The sequence below is a fragment of the Esox lucius genome, chromosome 1, assembly GCF_011004845.1.
Source record: "Esox lucius isolate fEsoLuc1 chromosome 1, fEsoLuc1.pri, whole genome shotgun sequence".
Lineage (NCBI taxonomy): Eukaryota > Metazoa > Chordata > Actinopteri > Esociformes > Esocidae > Esox > Esox lucius.
In genome coordinates this window covers 10367150-10380710 of record NC_047569.1, presented here as the reverse complement: position 1 = coordinate 10380710, position 13561 = coordinate 10367150, and the positions used below count along the sequence as shown (strand labels likewise).

General features: G+C 43.3%; 1 protein-coding gene across 3 annotated transcripts; it reads left to right on the top strand.

The window, feature by feature from the left end:
• The first annotated feature begins 2505 nt into the window (after nucleotides 1-2505).
• On the top strand, nucleotides 2506-12741 carry mre11a (MRE11 homolog A, double strand break repair nuclease). Of its 3 annotated transcripts, none has more exons than XM_010895762.3 (19): nucleotides 2506-2589; nucleotides 4689-4780; nucleotides 4876-5008; nucleotides 5136-5296; nucleotides 6174-6261; nucleotides 6360-6616; nucleotides 6706-6891; nucleotides 7135-7306; nucleotides 7390-7470; nucleotides 8282-8411; nucleotides 8529-8629; nucleotides 8732-8902; nucleotides 8982-9041; nucleotides 9375-9564; nucleotides 9674-9760; nucleotides 9872-9936; nucleotides 10384-10451; nucleotides 10571-10661; nucleotides 12402-12741. In XM_010895762.3, exons 2-19 carry the CDS (start codon nucleotides 4761-4763, stop codon nucleotides 12447-12449), a joined length of 2109 nt encoding a protein of 702 aa, XP_010894064.3. In that variant the 5' UTR covers nucleotides 2506-2589; nucleotides 4689-4760; the 3' UTR covers nucleotides 12450-12741. The 3 variants fall into 3 exon arrangements, with proteins under 3 accessions (XP_010894064.3, XP_019905625.3, XP_019905576.3); XM_020050066.3 differs by having other exon boundaries at nucleotides 2565-2589; nucleotides 4715-4780; XM_020050017.3 differs by having other exon boundaries at nucleotides 2574-2616.
• The last annotated feature ends 820 nt before the right edge of the window (nucleotides 12742-13561 follow it).

The window sequence follows — 13561 nt, the reverse complement described above, 5'->3', positions numbered from 1 at the left end:
GTTTTTCTATTCTTGTGGGGACTAGAACAAATGTATTTTCTTACCCTAACATTAACCTCATCTTGACCTTTACTAAAGTGTATATTTTACCCTAAACCTAACCTGAAACACAGAAATATCCTTTATTCTGTATCTTGGAGGGGACGTGCTAAAACCTAATGGACACCGAACTGTCAAGGGTTACTATCTATTGGGGGACTACGGATCATTTATGCCTCCTAGACTAAAAAAATTTATAATAAAACCAGTATCTTACACAGTGTGTTCTCACTGCTCTCTAGTGAGTACTGAGTATTTCCTTTATTTTCTGGATGTTGAAATGCTAGAATAGATGGATTGTGTATATGCCATTTCGTTAGGATGTGATATCACATGACCTATCCAAATGTCATAGGTATATTACACCAAACTGCTGATGTCAACAGCCGTCAAAACCAACAGAACCATCACCCACTCAAACCTAATTAGACCCGGGACACCTCTATTCCATCAAGAACCATTGACTCACATAAGGTGAACATGAAGGGCTGCGGAAGGTTTGACAACTATTTGAAAAACGAATGGATTAATTAATTCCCTCTACCTCTTCATTACTCTCCAGCCCCCATTTCCAGCCTTCAAGCCCATCTACCCTAGGTTTCCATAAATTGCTTGACCCCAAACCCACAACCTTACAACATCGACATTTTAGTCAGTCAACTGATGCTCTTATTTGTAACGTCTTGCATTATTAATTGCATACAAAGTCAAAGTATTTTGTATCAAATATCACAGCGTCAATCTGAACAATGAAATTCATGTTACATGGCAGACGGCAAAAATATAGCAGAAATAGACATAACAATGTAAACTAGCAGCAATTTTAAAGAGAGTAGAATGGGGAATATGCACAATATGTGTATAAGCGGACATGTAAAGGGAGGTGTTAAGTCCCAGGGTCCTGATCTTAGGAACAAGCTTAGCAGGCACAGTAGTGTTGAATGCTGAGCTGAAGTCCATGAACAGCATCCTTACATATGTGTTGCATTTTTCCAGGTGGGGAGTGTATGTCGTCAGGTCGATGGCATTGTCCGTAGATCTATTGGGGCGGTATGCAAATTGAAAGGGGTCCAAGGTGTCAGGAAGGGTGGAGCAGATGGGGGTTCTGACCTGCCACTCAAAGCACTTCATGATGATGGGGGTCAGTGCTACAGGGTGGTAGTGATTCAGTACAGGGAGAATGGTGGTCTGTTTGAAGCAAGTGGGGACTGCAGACACAGTCAGGGAGAGGTTGAATAGAGAGGTGAAAACCTCCTCTAGCTGGTTTTCACCTCTATGCATTTAATACTTTACCATTTATTTTAATTACAGGTGGGAAGAGAGAAGATGACAGAGACAATTGGAAGCTGAGGTCAATTAAGTGGCCATGATGATATGAGGGCCTGATTGGAAATTTACCCAGGAAACCAGGGTTAACCCCACAGTGATTATCAATCAATCACATTTATTTATAAAGCCCTTTTTACATCAGCAGTTGTCTCAAAGTGCTTTTACAAAACACCCAGCCCTAAACCCAAAGGAGCAAACAACAATAGTGTTGAATTTCTGTGGCTAGGAAAAACTCCCTAGGAAGGCTGCAATTTAGGAAGAAATCTAGAGAGGAACCAGGCTCAGAGGAGTGACCAGTCCTCTTCTGGCTGTGCCGGGTGAACATATTATGGGTACAATTTGTAAAAATGTATAAATGCATGTAGTCCAGAGTCTATTTAAACCTGGTCCAGGTCAGAAGCATGACCAGATGGACAAGTACAGGGACAACCCAGGGGTGGGGGTCAGCAAATGATCAGGTATCGTCTTGATCTGCAACACAACCAGGAGGACTTTGGACAGGGACAGCAATGAGTCTTTCAGTCCTGGTACTCCGGAGGTGTGGGCCAGGACCTCATGTCCTCCTAAGTTTAAAGGGCAGGAGACAGGGACATTTTAGAAAATGCATTCTTTAGATCTAGAAGGATTTATAATGGAGAACTGACCCTACTCCCAATAATATAGCAGTGTAAGACCTTGGGGCTGAGACAGGGGGGTCCAGTGACACTGTGGCCCTATCCGGGGGAGGTCCTGGACAGGGCCCAACAGGTAGGAAATCAATCCACCCACATTGCCCTATTATGGCACCATATGAGCTTCATTGACCACAGAGTCAGGATACACTTTCAATATACTTAAGTATATATCATCAAACATTCAATTAACTCTAGTCCGAAAAAACTGCACCTTATTCACTGCCAAGGAGCATTGGCATTTAATCTTTTTAGACGGAGACGGAGTGATTAGACTTTCAAGACGGAGTCTTCCAACATCACTTCCCGTCTCATCACCAACCAATGAAGAACATTCCCCCATCTAATTTTGCTCTCTTGCGTTAATTTCTTTCTTTGTAGTTTTTCCTTTTCGTTCAAAGTATTGTTCCTTGCCGCTGTATTGTGAAAATAAAACTACACTACCTTGTTTGGAAGCGAAGTGACCTGTGTGACAACTTCCGTAGGGGGAGTGGTTCACGTGTTCACATTGACTGCACAACATCAAGCGCGCGGAATACTTGGGGAAGAGGTGCGTGGTTTGTGAAGAGTAGAAACAGTAAATATTTTCTAAATCCCAGGGTGTTAAATAGGGCATGTGTTTAAGAGATTATGATATTCATAAGCTATTTACTTGCATGACGCCTCATATATGGCAGTTGTGGTATCATGCATCCAATGCACACTCACTGTTTAGGTTAGTAAGCTAACACATTAGCTAGCCACTTAAGAGTAATAACTGGTATATTACTCATGTGATACCAAACCTTGTGGAAAGTTTCACAAATTGGAACTAAACGAGCAGGATGCCATTTCTTCCAGCATATTTTATATTCGACGAAATACATATATACTTTATTTTTTGGCGAAAACGTTTCATAACGTTGGTGTAATGACTCCAGCTAGAGTTCGTAAGCCTACTTAATTAATGTGCTTTTGCGTTGTTGTAGGTAGCTACCTCGATCTGGACACTGTGAACTCTTGTCAATATGCATTAGCTGACTTTCAAATATCTCGGCTAAAACCGCAAACTGCCTACGTGGAAATGCCAAATGCGCTTTTGATCAATGTTTAGGCCAGAGGAAATACAATTCAGCTTCATCCTTGTATTCAGTCAATGGTCATGGTTGGGACCAGGAGTCCCAAGATAGCAATGACAAAAACATACAACTAAGGGACAAGTATCTTAAAGCTTCCACATGTTTCCATGACACACTGCCATCTGACTATTTAAAAACGATTTTTAACTCTTTAACAATGGATTTACATCCAATAGTTAATAGCTCTCTGTCATTAGGCATTTTCCCAACATCTCTAAAAACAGCTGCCATTAAGCTTTTATTAAAAAAGAGAACACTGGATGCATCTATAATGAACAACTATAGACCTGTATCAAATGTCCCTTTCATAGCAAAGATAATTGAGAAGGTTGTCTTCAATCAGCTTAGCAATTTTGTGACCTCAAGCGGTCTCTTAGACAAATTTCAGTCAGGCTTCTGAACTCACAATACTGAAAAGGCTCTAATAAAAGTTTTAAATGATATATGTCTGAATACTGATTCAAATAAAATAACAGTTCTGGTTCTGTTAGATCTTAGTGCAGTATTTTACACTGTAGATCATAGAACAGTTCTAGACAGGCTGGAAAATTGGGTAGAACTCTCTGGGACTGTCCTTAATTTGTTTAGATTTTATTTATATGTCCGGAGTTACTTTGTTACTTTAGGCAATCATGAATCTGATTAGGGTGGCTATGACATGCAGAGTTCCCCAGGGATCAGTTCTCGGTCCACTTCTGTTCAATCTCTACATGCTACCTCTGGGCCAAATTCTACAGAACAACAACATTAACTACCACAGCTATGCAGATGACATTCAAATATATATGGCTGTCTAACTGTATGACAACAGCTCAATAGACTCACTGTGTCACTGTATAGAGCACATAAATACCTGGATGAACCAAAATTGTCTGCAATTAAACCAAGATAAAGCAGAGATTATTGTGTTTGGTAACACAAATAAGAGAACTAGTATTAGTAAAGAGCTGGATTCTCAGGCCCTAAAGACCAGGGACCAATTGCATAATCTTGGTGTTCTGATAGACTCAGACCTCACGTTCAACTGTCATATCAAAGCGGTAACCAAAACAGCATACTATCATCTTAAAAGTATAGCCAGAATCAAGGATTGGTTCTCAAATCTTTGCACTGGCTTCCAGGCAGTTACAGAATAGATTTTAAAGTGGTGCTGTTTACATTTTTAAATCCAGGTTAAAACACTTCTCGTAAGCGACTGAGCACTTAAACTTAACCAAACTGTTTAGCCTTTTATAGCTTCTTCATGGAATCTACCAGTTATGATTTTTTTGTTTTTTTATTCTATTTTCTTATTCAATGTTTTATTATTATGATGTTTTATTGTTTTTATTCTAGTATTTTTTATTCTATTGTATTTTTATATTTCCCTTTTTCTTTGTAAAGCACATTGAATTGCGTCAATGTATGAATTTTGCTTGCTGCTTGCTATGGAAAATAACCAAGGAAATCACTGCACTGACTCCTAGCATTTGGCAGAACATCAGCCAGACAGTTCTCAGCTCATCCCCAGATAATTCTTATTTTGATACAGGCGCTGATTTCACTTCGTTCTTATAGGATTCTCTGAAAAGCTCCTCTGGAACCATTTCCCTCTTGCATCAGCATGACATCAGACAACACTCTGTAAGTAACGCCACATTAGTCTTATTTTGGAGTACGGGTGGCACTGCGTCGTCTGGGGTTCAGCCTGTGTTTCTGATTGTGCCTTATGTTGCCAGGGACGATGAAGACACCTTCAAGATCCTGATCGCCACCGATATTCACCTCGGTTACTTGGAGAAAGATGCTATCCGTGGCAATGACACGTTCACCACCTTCGACGAGATCCTAAAGTGTGCTAAAGAGAAACAAGTTAGCGTACTTTTTGTGTGAGAGTGTGTGGGTTTGTGAATTAATGTAATGTTTTTAATATTGGAGCTTGACTGGAATGTCTTCGCTGTATCCCCCACACCCTCCTCACCACTCTGTATGTCCTCAGGTCGACTTCATCCTCCTGGGAGGTGATCTGTTCCATGAGAACAAGCCGTCTAGACGCTGTCTCTACTCATGCATCTCTCTGCTCAGGAAGTATTGCATGGGAGACACTCCTATCTTATTTGACGTCCTCAGTGACCAGGCTGTCAACTTCAGCACCAGCAAGTCAGTCTCACTGTTTGTCATTATGTATCTCTGTTTGGCTCAGTGTGTGTCATTATGTCTCTCTGTTTGGCTCACTGTGTGTCATTATGTCTCTCTGTCTCAGTGTGTGTCATTATGTCTCTCTGTCTCAGTGTGTCATTATGTCTCTCTGTCTCAATGTGTGTCATTATGTCTCTCTTTCTCAGTGTGTCATTATGTCTCTCTATCTCAGTGTGTCATTATGTTTCTCTGTCTCAGTGTGTCATTATGTTTCTCTGTCTCAGTGTGTCATTATGTCTCTCTGTCTCAGTGTGTCATTATGTCTCTCTGTCTCAGTGTGTCACTATGTCTCACTGTGTGTCATTATGTCTCTGTCTCAGTGTGTCATTATGTCTCTCTGTCTCACTGTGTCATTATGTCTCTCTGTCTCAGTGTGTGTCATTGTGTCTCTCTGTTTGGCTCAGTGTGAGTCATTATGTCTCTCTGTTTGGCTCAGTGTGTGTCATTATGTCTCTCTGTTTGGCTCAGTGTGTGTCATTATGTCTCTCTGTTTGGCTCAGTGTATCATTATGTCTCTCTGTTTGGCTCAGTGTGTGTCATTATGTCTCTCTGTTTGGCTCAGTGTTTGTCATTATGTCTCTCTGTTTGGCTCAGTGTGTGTCATTATGTCTCTCTGTTTGGCTCAGTGTGTGTCATTATGTCTCTCTGTTTGGCTCAGTGTGTGTCATTATGTCTCTCTGTTTGGCTCAGTGTGTCATTATGTCTCTCTGTTTGGCTCAGTGTGTCATTATGTCTCTCTGTTTGGCTCAGTGTGTGTCATTATTTGTCTCCATTTGTCTCAATGTGTTTCATTCTGTGTGTTAAGGTGTGTGAAAGGTGTGCGTTTGTGTGTCCTCAGGTTCCCCTGGGTGAATTATCAGGATGAGAACATTAACATCTCCATCCCAGTGTTCAGTGTGCATGGTAACCATGACGACCCTACAGGGGTAAGCTCAGTGTACTGAGGTTTTTCTCAGCTAGCTTGAGCCACAGGTGTGAGTGCGCATGTGTGTGCGCTCGTGTAACTCTCTCGTCTCTCCCCCAGGCAGATGGCCTATGTGCATTGGACATCCTCAGCTCTGCCGGACTAATCAATCACTTTGGTCGCAGCCAATCAGTAGAGAGGATAGAGATCAGTCCGGTCCTATTGCAGAAAGGCAAGACTAAGCTAGCCCTGTACGGCATTGGCTCCATCCCTGACGAACGCCTCTACAGAATGTTTGTGAACAATCAGGTGACCATGCTCCGCCCAAAAGAGGACCAGGACCTCTGGTTTAACCTCTTCACCATCCATCAGAACAGGTGTGTGTGTGTGTTTGCCAAGTGTGCATTCTCATGGTTTTACAAAGGCCATGAACTGCATCTGAGGTGTGTGTGTGTGTGTGTTACAGGAGTAAGCACGGGGCCACAAACTACATCCCTGAGCAGTTCCTGGATGACTTCCTCAACCTGGTTGTGTGGGGTCATGAACACGAATGTCTGATCGAACCCAGAAGGAATGAACAGCAGCTGTTCTACGTCACCCAGCCTGGGAGCTCCGTGGCCACATCGTTGTCCCCAGGGGAGGCCGCTAAGAAGTATGGACACGTCCCTCATTCATACTACACCTAATTTATTTATATTAAAACTCATTCATTCATACTAATACTAACTCACTCATTTGTACTAAAACTTGCTCAATCATACTGAAAGGCACTCACTGTCATACTAAAAACCATTCACTCAGTTATACTAAGCCTAACTCGTTCCTACTAAACCTAATTCGTTCCTACTAAACTTTAATAATTCAAGCAAAAACTCCCTGACTGTGTTGCATGTAGGCACATCGGTCTATTGAGGATCAAGGGGCGTAAAATGAACATGGAGAAGATCCCGCTGAACACAGTGCGTCAATTCTTTATCCAGGACCTGGTCCTCGCCGAACACCCTGACCTTTTCTCCCCCGACATGCCCAAGGTCAACCAGAAAGTGGAGGCCTTCTGCCAGGAGAAGGTAAACACCAGCCTGCCTGTCTGTGTGAAGGGGTCTGGTTGTTATGTCGGCCAGGTTATATGTTGGTTGTCATTGTGTCCCAGGTAGAAGCCATGCTGGAGGAAGCCGAGAGGGAGAGAATTGGTTGCCCTCTCACCCCTGAGAAACCCCTCATACGCCTCAGAGTGAGTCAGACCTTTTCCTCCCTTAACCCTTTGGCGCGTACGATCACACCAGTGTGATCAATCTAGAGTGGTCCCTGAAGCGTACGATCACACCGGTGTGATTAGAACGTCATGTTTAGAACGCACCATTAGCATACCTAGCTACAAGTAACGTAACAATTGCTGCTCAGACCGCGCTGTTATTTACTCACATTTAGCTCAAACAGTGTATATAACTTTATTTCCTGATTGTAATTGTTTCAAGACCATACTTTGATATTAACCAGGTAGAAAGCATTCAAATCGGGAAAATAAGTGTTACTTACGTACCAACAGACAGCCAACACTAATACACAAAAACAAATTATATTAGCGACTACTACCGATCAAAACCATTGCAAAAACTTTCTAGAAGTTACTTTCCCCGTTGTATGCATTTTATATAGTTTATTCATTTTCACTGCACTGAATAACTGGTCACGATTTGTTAGCTAGCAGGCAGCTGACGTTTGCTAGCGGTTAGCTGACGTTTTCTAGCTAGCTACAGTAATAAATCAACCAACTTTTGCAGCTCTTAGAATTCGAGTCAACGAGAGAAGCTTGCAATGCAATGCATGTAGTGTTCCTTACCTAGCAAGGTGACTGTTCAAATGCTGGCGTGAGTTCAAATGCTGCAGAGTACTGAAGTCACATGCAAAAAAACTCACGCTGGGGAGTCGGTAAGGAATATTTGAAACTCACGCGTGAAAAGGTTAAATAGCCAAGCGGCGTTACACAAAGTTGAATTGGGCATTTCCTCAATCCTAAGGTCTCTGGCCGTCTCTCCCTCTAGGTTGACTACAGCGGGGGGTTTGAGGCCTTCAACGCCACTCGTTTCAGTCAGAGGTTTGTGGAGCAGGTCGCCAACCCCAAAGACGTCATTCATTTCATCCGACAGAAGGAGTACAAGGCCAAAGTCGAAGGTGACATAAGGCAGGCACCAAAACAACACGTGACGAGGCTGGTTTTTCTGATCCTCAGATTGCTCACCTGTCTCTTTCGCGGTGTTTGCTGGTGTGTGTGTGTGCGCGCGTGTGCAGGAGAAGATAATGTTGACTTCGGGCAGCTCATGAGTCAGTCCACCACTGAAGGTCTGAGGGTGGAGGATCTGGTCAAAGAGTACTTCAAAACAGCAGAAAAGGTACACTGCCCCCACCCCCCCCACCCCAGCTGCTGGGCCGACGTAATATCTCCAGGCTTGTTGTTTTTTTGCATGCTCATGTGTGCGCCGACGTGCGTGTAGACAATGCAGTTGTCCCTGCTGACGGAGCAAGGCATGGGGAAGGCCGTGCAGGAGTTTGTGGACAAGGAGGAAAAGGACGCCATAGAGGAGCTGATCCGATACCAGCTGGAGAAAACCCAGAGACACCTCCAGCAGAGGGGGGTCATGACCGAGGAGGAGATAGACCAGGAGGTACGTAGGGTTGGTGGGGGTTGGGGGGTGGGGGGGGGTAGGTGATAGTAACCATTCTTAACCTATTGTTGATCCTCAGATTCGCAGTTTCAGAGAAACTAAGAAAGGCACTGCAGAGGAGGAAGATGAAGTCCAGGAGGTCAGTGAATATCGTGCACGTGCGTGCGCCTGCACACATACACACATGCATTCACAGGAAACACTTGTTTTACTGTACTCATATTTGATTTCCATAAAAAAATATATCTTCCAGTCTCTTACCCTAATCTTAACCCATAAAACCCCATTCAAACCCTAACCTTGACCCCGAGCCTAAAAAAGCCATTTAGATAAGTGAGGTCCGGCAATATTTCCCTGATATTCGTGATTTGCCATGGGTTGCTATACTAGTGAGAACATCTGGACCTAAAAAGTATACAACTACACACCCAAACAATCAGTCACAGTCAGGCACTCCTGTGTGTGTGTTCAGGCCTTCAAACGAGCCAAAGCCCACCGCTTAGAGCGAGATGACCTTCCTGACGACCTGGACCTTTCGGACGGGTCCGACTTTACCATGGACATAGATGAGGACTCCACCCCGGCTCCTCCCCCCAGAGGCAGGGGGCGGGGAAGCAGGGGGGGCAGGGGGAGGGGCCAGACCACCGCCAGGAGAGGAAGAGGTGGGTTCCTCTGTAAGATATGATCTCAAAATCACAGGCTCACCATATTCCTGCATTTATGTGTTAACGACTGCATTGTGTGCATGTGCACGGGTGTGCGTGTGTCCAGTTGCTGCTGAGCCGAAGCCAGCCGGTAGGGGGCGTTCCCAGAAGGCCTCCGTCGTTAACACCAGCCAGAGCAGAAACATCATGGATGGTGAGTGTGTCGTCGCCCTACCACTAATAAGTGTGTGTGTGTGTGTTTTATTGGGTCGATAAACTACCCGATATGTTCCTGACCGTTCCTCCCTCTCTCTCCACCCTGCAGCATTCCAGGCTGCACCCCAACGGTCATCCAGGGGGTCGGTGCCGGCTAAGTCCTACAATGACGAGGTTAGTCTCACCGTCTCCCCCTGCTGGTCTGTTAATGAACCTCCTGGAGGTCCTGAGTCCAAGCCAGTGCCTGATTAGAGGGGAACCATTTCACGAAGCAGCGGAACTGGCTTCCAGGTCCCACATTGAATCTGTAGCTTGTAGACTTTCTCACTGGTCATTATTTTGGGACTCCATTCATTTTGATAGTTGTCTGGTAAGGTATTGGGTTATTATCATAGGGATACAGTCAAAGAGAAGACCGTTGTGATGGCCGGTGACCGGGATGGAACCCTGGTCTCTGCCAGGGAGCGTTACCACTGGATCATGGCTCTACACCCTTGCTGGGCTTTTCTATTTGCTTTGGGAAGCTAACACATTTTTGGATCCTGTTCATGCTTGCTCCATCACCTTTGCTCTCCGCTTTCTCCATCTCTTGTTCCCTGTCCATCTCTTGGTTGTCTGTAGATCACCATCGACGAGGACTCTGATGAGGACATTTCTTTCGTCAAGCCGGTTTCCAGACCCACGCAGAGGTAGGACCATGTGTGTCTTTCATCTAGGAGCTGGATATTGACCAGTGGTGTGTGGGCAGGTGGGCTGTAGCTCCAGGGTAATAACCAGTTGGTTCACCGTACCTGGTTTTGTGTTCTAGGGCCTCCTCCTCTTCCTCCTCCAGTAGGCAGGGCTCACAGAGTCAAAGCCAAGCATTCAAAGGGGTGACTTTTGATGATGATGATGATGAGGTGAGAGTCAGCTGTGAGATTGCTGGAATACGCCTGTTGTAGTTGTACTTTCTGGCATAAAGTAAATGATAAAATTGCTACTGATTAGGCTTAGGCAACAAATGCAAATTCAATAATATACAGTTGTGCTAAAAAGTTTGCATTCCCTTGAAGAATTGGTAATATATGTACCATTTGTAAAGAAAACATGAGTGAGCAGGCAAAACACGTCTTTTATTTCTTATGGGATTCACATTCAACTGTAGGTCATAACAGAATGGCACAATCATGAAACGAAACATGGCAACAAAGAAAAGAATGAACTGACCCTTGTTCAAAAGTCTGTATACCCTTAGTTCTTAATACTGTGTATTGCCCCCTTTAGCATCAATGACAGCATGCAGTCTTTTGTAATAGTTGTCTATGAGGCCCCGAAGTCTTGCAGGTGGTTTAGCTGCCCATTCATCTTGGCAAAATGCCTCCAGGTCATGCAAAGTCTTTGGTTGTCTTGCATGAACCGGGCGTTTGAGATTTCCCCAGAGTGGCTCAATGATATTAAGGTCAGGAGACTGTGATGGCCACTCTAGAACCTTCACCTTTTTCTGCTGTAACCACTGGAGGGTCAACTTGGCCTTGTGCTTAGGGTCATTGTCGCTCTGGAAAGTCCAAGAGTGTCCCATGTGCAACTTTCATTCAGAAGAATTGTCTGCCAGTATTTTCTGATAACATGCTGCATTCATCTTGCCATACATTTTTACATGATTCCCCATGCCTTTAGAGCTCACACACCCCTAAAACATCAGTGAGCCACCAACATGCTTCATAGTGGGGATGGTATTCTGTTCACTATAGGCCTTGTTGAGCCCTCTCCAAACATAGAGCTTATGGTTGTGATCATGAAGCTCAATTTAGGTCTCATCACTCCAAATTACAGTGTGCCAGAAGCTGTGAGGCGTGTCAAGGTGTTTTCAGGCATATTGTAACCAGGCTTTTTTGTGGCACTGGTGCAGGAAAAGCTTCTTTCTGGCAACCCAACCATGCAGCAATGTTTTTGTCAAGTATCGTCGTATTGTGCTGAAATCTTTCTTGGTCTACCTGACCTTGGCTTGGTATGAAGAGATCCTCAAATGTTCCATTTCTTAATAAGTGATTGAAGAGTACTGACTGGCATTTGCAAGGCTTTGGATATCCTTTTATATACTTTTCTATCTTTATAGATTGAAGTTTCTTTACCTTGTTATGCAGGTCTTTTGACAGTTTTTTCTGGGAAATTCACCTTTAATTGTCCATTTTCACCTGTGTGTCACCTTGTGTCTGTAACAAGGCCAAACATTCAAGGGTATGTAAACTTTTGATCAGGGCCATTTGTGTGATTTCTGTTATCATAATGATTTAAAAAGGATATATTTAATTTAATAAATGGCTTCATATAATCACTATCCTGAAATAAAAGACAGTCAGACACAAAAGTCTGATCCTATAAGTTATATGATTTTGACTGATGATGACATTCTCTTTCTGTAATAAATGTAGTAAATAAGGCATTCGACTTCAACAAAACTACAACAGAGAAAATAATAATACAATATGACAACTTATCAAAACATATATATATATGAAAGCGATATAAGTCTGAAATAATCAGGCAAATAAAAATAAAAAATATGATACTGATTGATATATATTGGTGCTCCTCTATTTTGTGTGTTTGTCTGTATGTTTGTAGCTGTGAGTGTGTGTAACTTCCTTTCTCTCTCCCAGGAGGAGTTCGACCCATTTAAAGGCTCCAGCCGGAGTGGCAGGCGTTAGACCTATCTCAGACCCCACCCTCCGGACAGTGGTCATGTTTTATTGACAAGTGAGCTGGGACTGTATACTTTACTTGTCCATAGTTCTTTATACCATGTGAGTATGGACCCTGAGGCTTACTGCCTCTTCACGATTGGAGGAGAGACAAGCACAGCTTTCACTCTCATCAGAACATCTCATTCCTTCTGTGGCCTCTCTGGGATGGAGTTTGGGTCGGATCAGAATGTCCGGTCTTAGATCTGTGCTTTGATGCCTAATTTCACTTTAAGTTTTCTTCTTTGAAGACCTTTTGTAGCTTTGACGAATCCATTCAGTTGCAAAGAACCCTCCATGCTCAACAAATGTAATAAATATTTCCTGTTTCTACTGCTGTTTAGTATTCTTGCATTACACACACACACCCACACATTTCTCAACGAACAAGATGAGGCAGACTATACCTTGGAGATGTTAATGGTTCAGAAAACACGTGAATGAAATCAAAATGATTTTTCAAACTTTTCTCATTTGACCTGACCAACCCTTTTTTTGCACATTAAGCTTGATTTATACTTCTCCATAGATGAATGTAAACGTCTCTGTGTAATGATGCAGAGAAAATGATTTTTGGTTAACCCTAGCTCGCAGAGGCTCGCAGAGGAGCTTTCACGCAAACAACCCAATTCTTAATGTGTATGTGCGTCAAACAAAAGCTGATTGGACGATCTGTTCAGTATTTTCTGAGGTGTGTTTCTTCCGTTTTGTTCTTCATTTTGTGTAGATTCTGGGTTAATACATTTGACACTGCCCTCTAGTGGACACATTAGTTTAACTTGCAAGTATGCTGGCAAGCACCTTTGCAGATGTCTGCTTAGAGGCCTGCTAATGCCCGCACAGACATTGTTGCGGAACTGTATAAGCACCTTCAGAGCGCATCTCAGTTCACTTGTATTATGATGTGGGGTAATATCCGGCTAGCTCAGGGTTGAGATGGTCCTGCTCAGGGTACAAAAAACATCACCAGAAATTCGCTGAAACATGTTTGCAAAAAAACATGATTGAAGTTGTGTGTAACTGCTATTTTTACTATGATACATTTTAGTAGAAAATCCTTAAGCCAACTTTGACAAAAA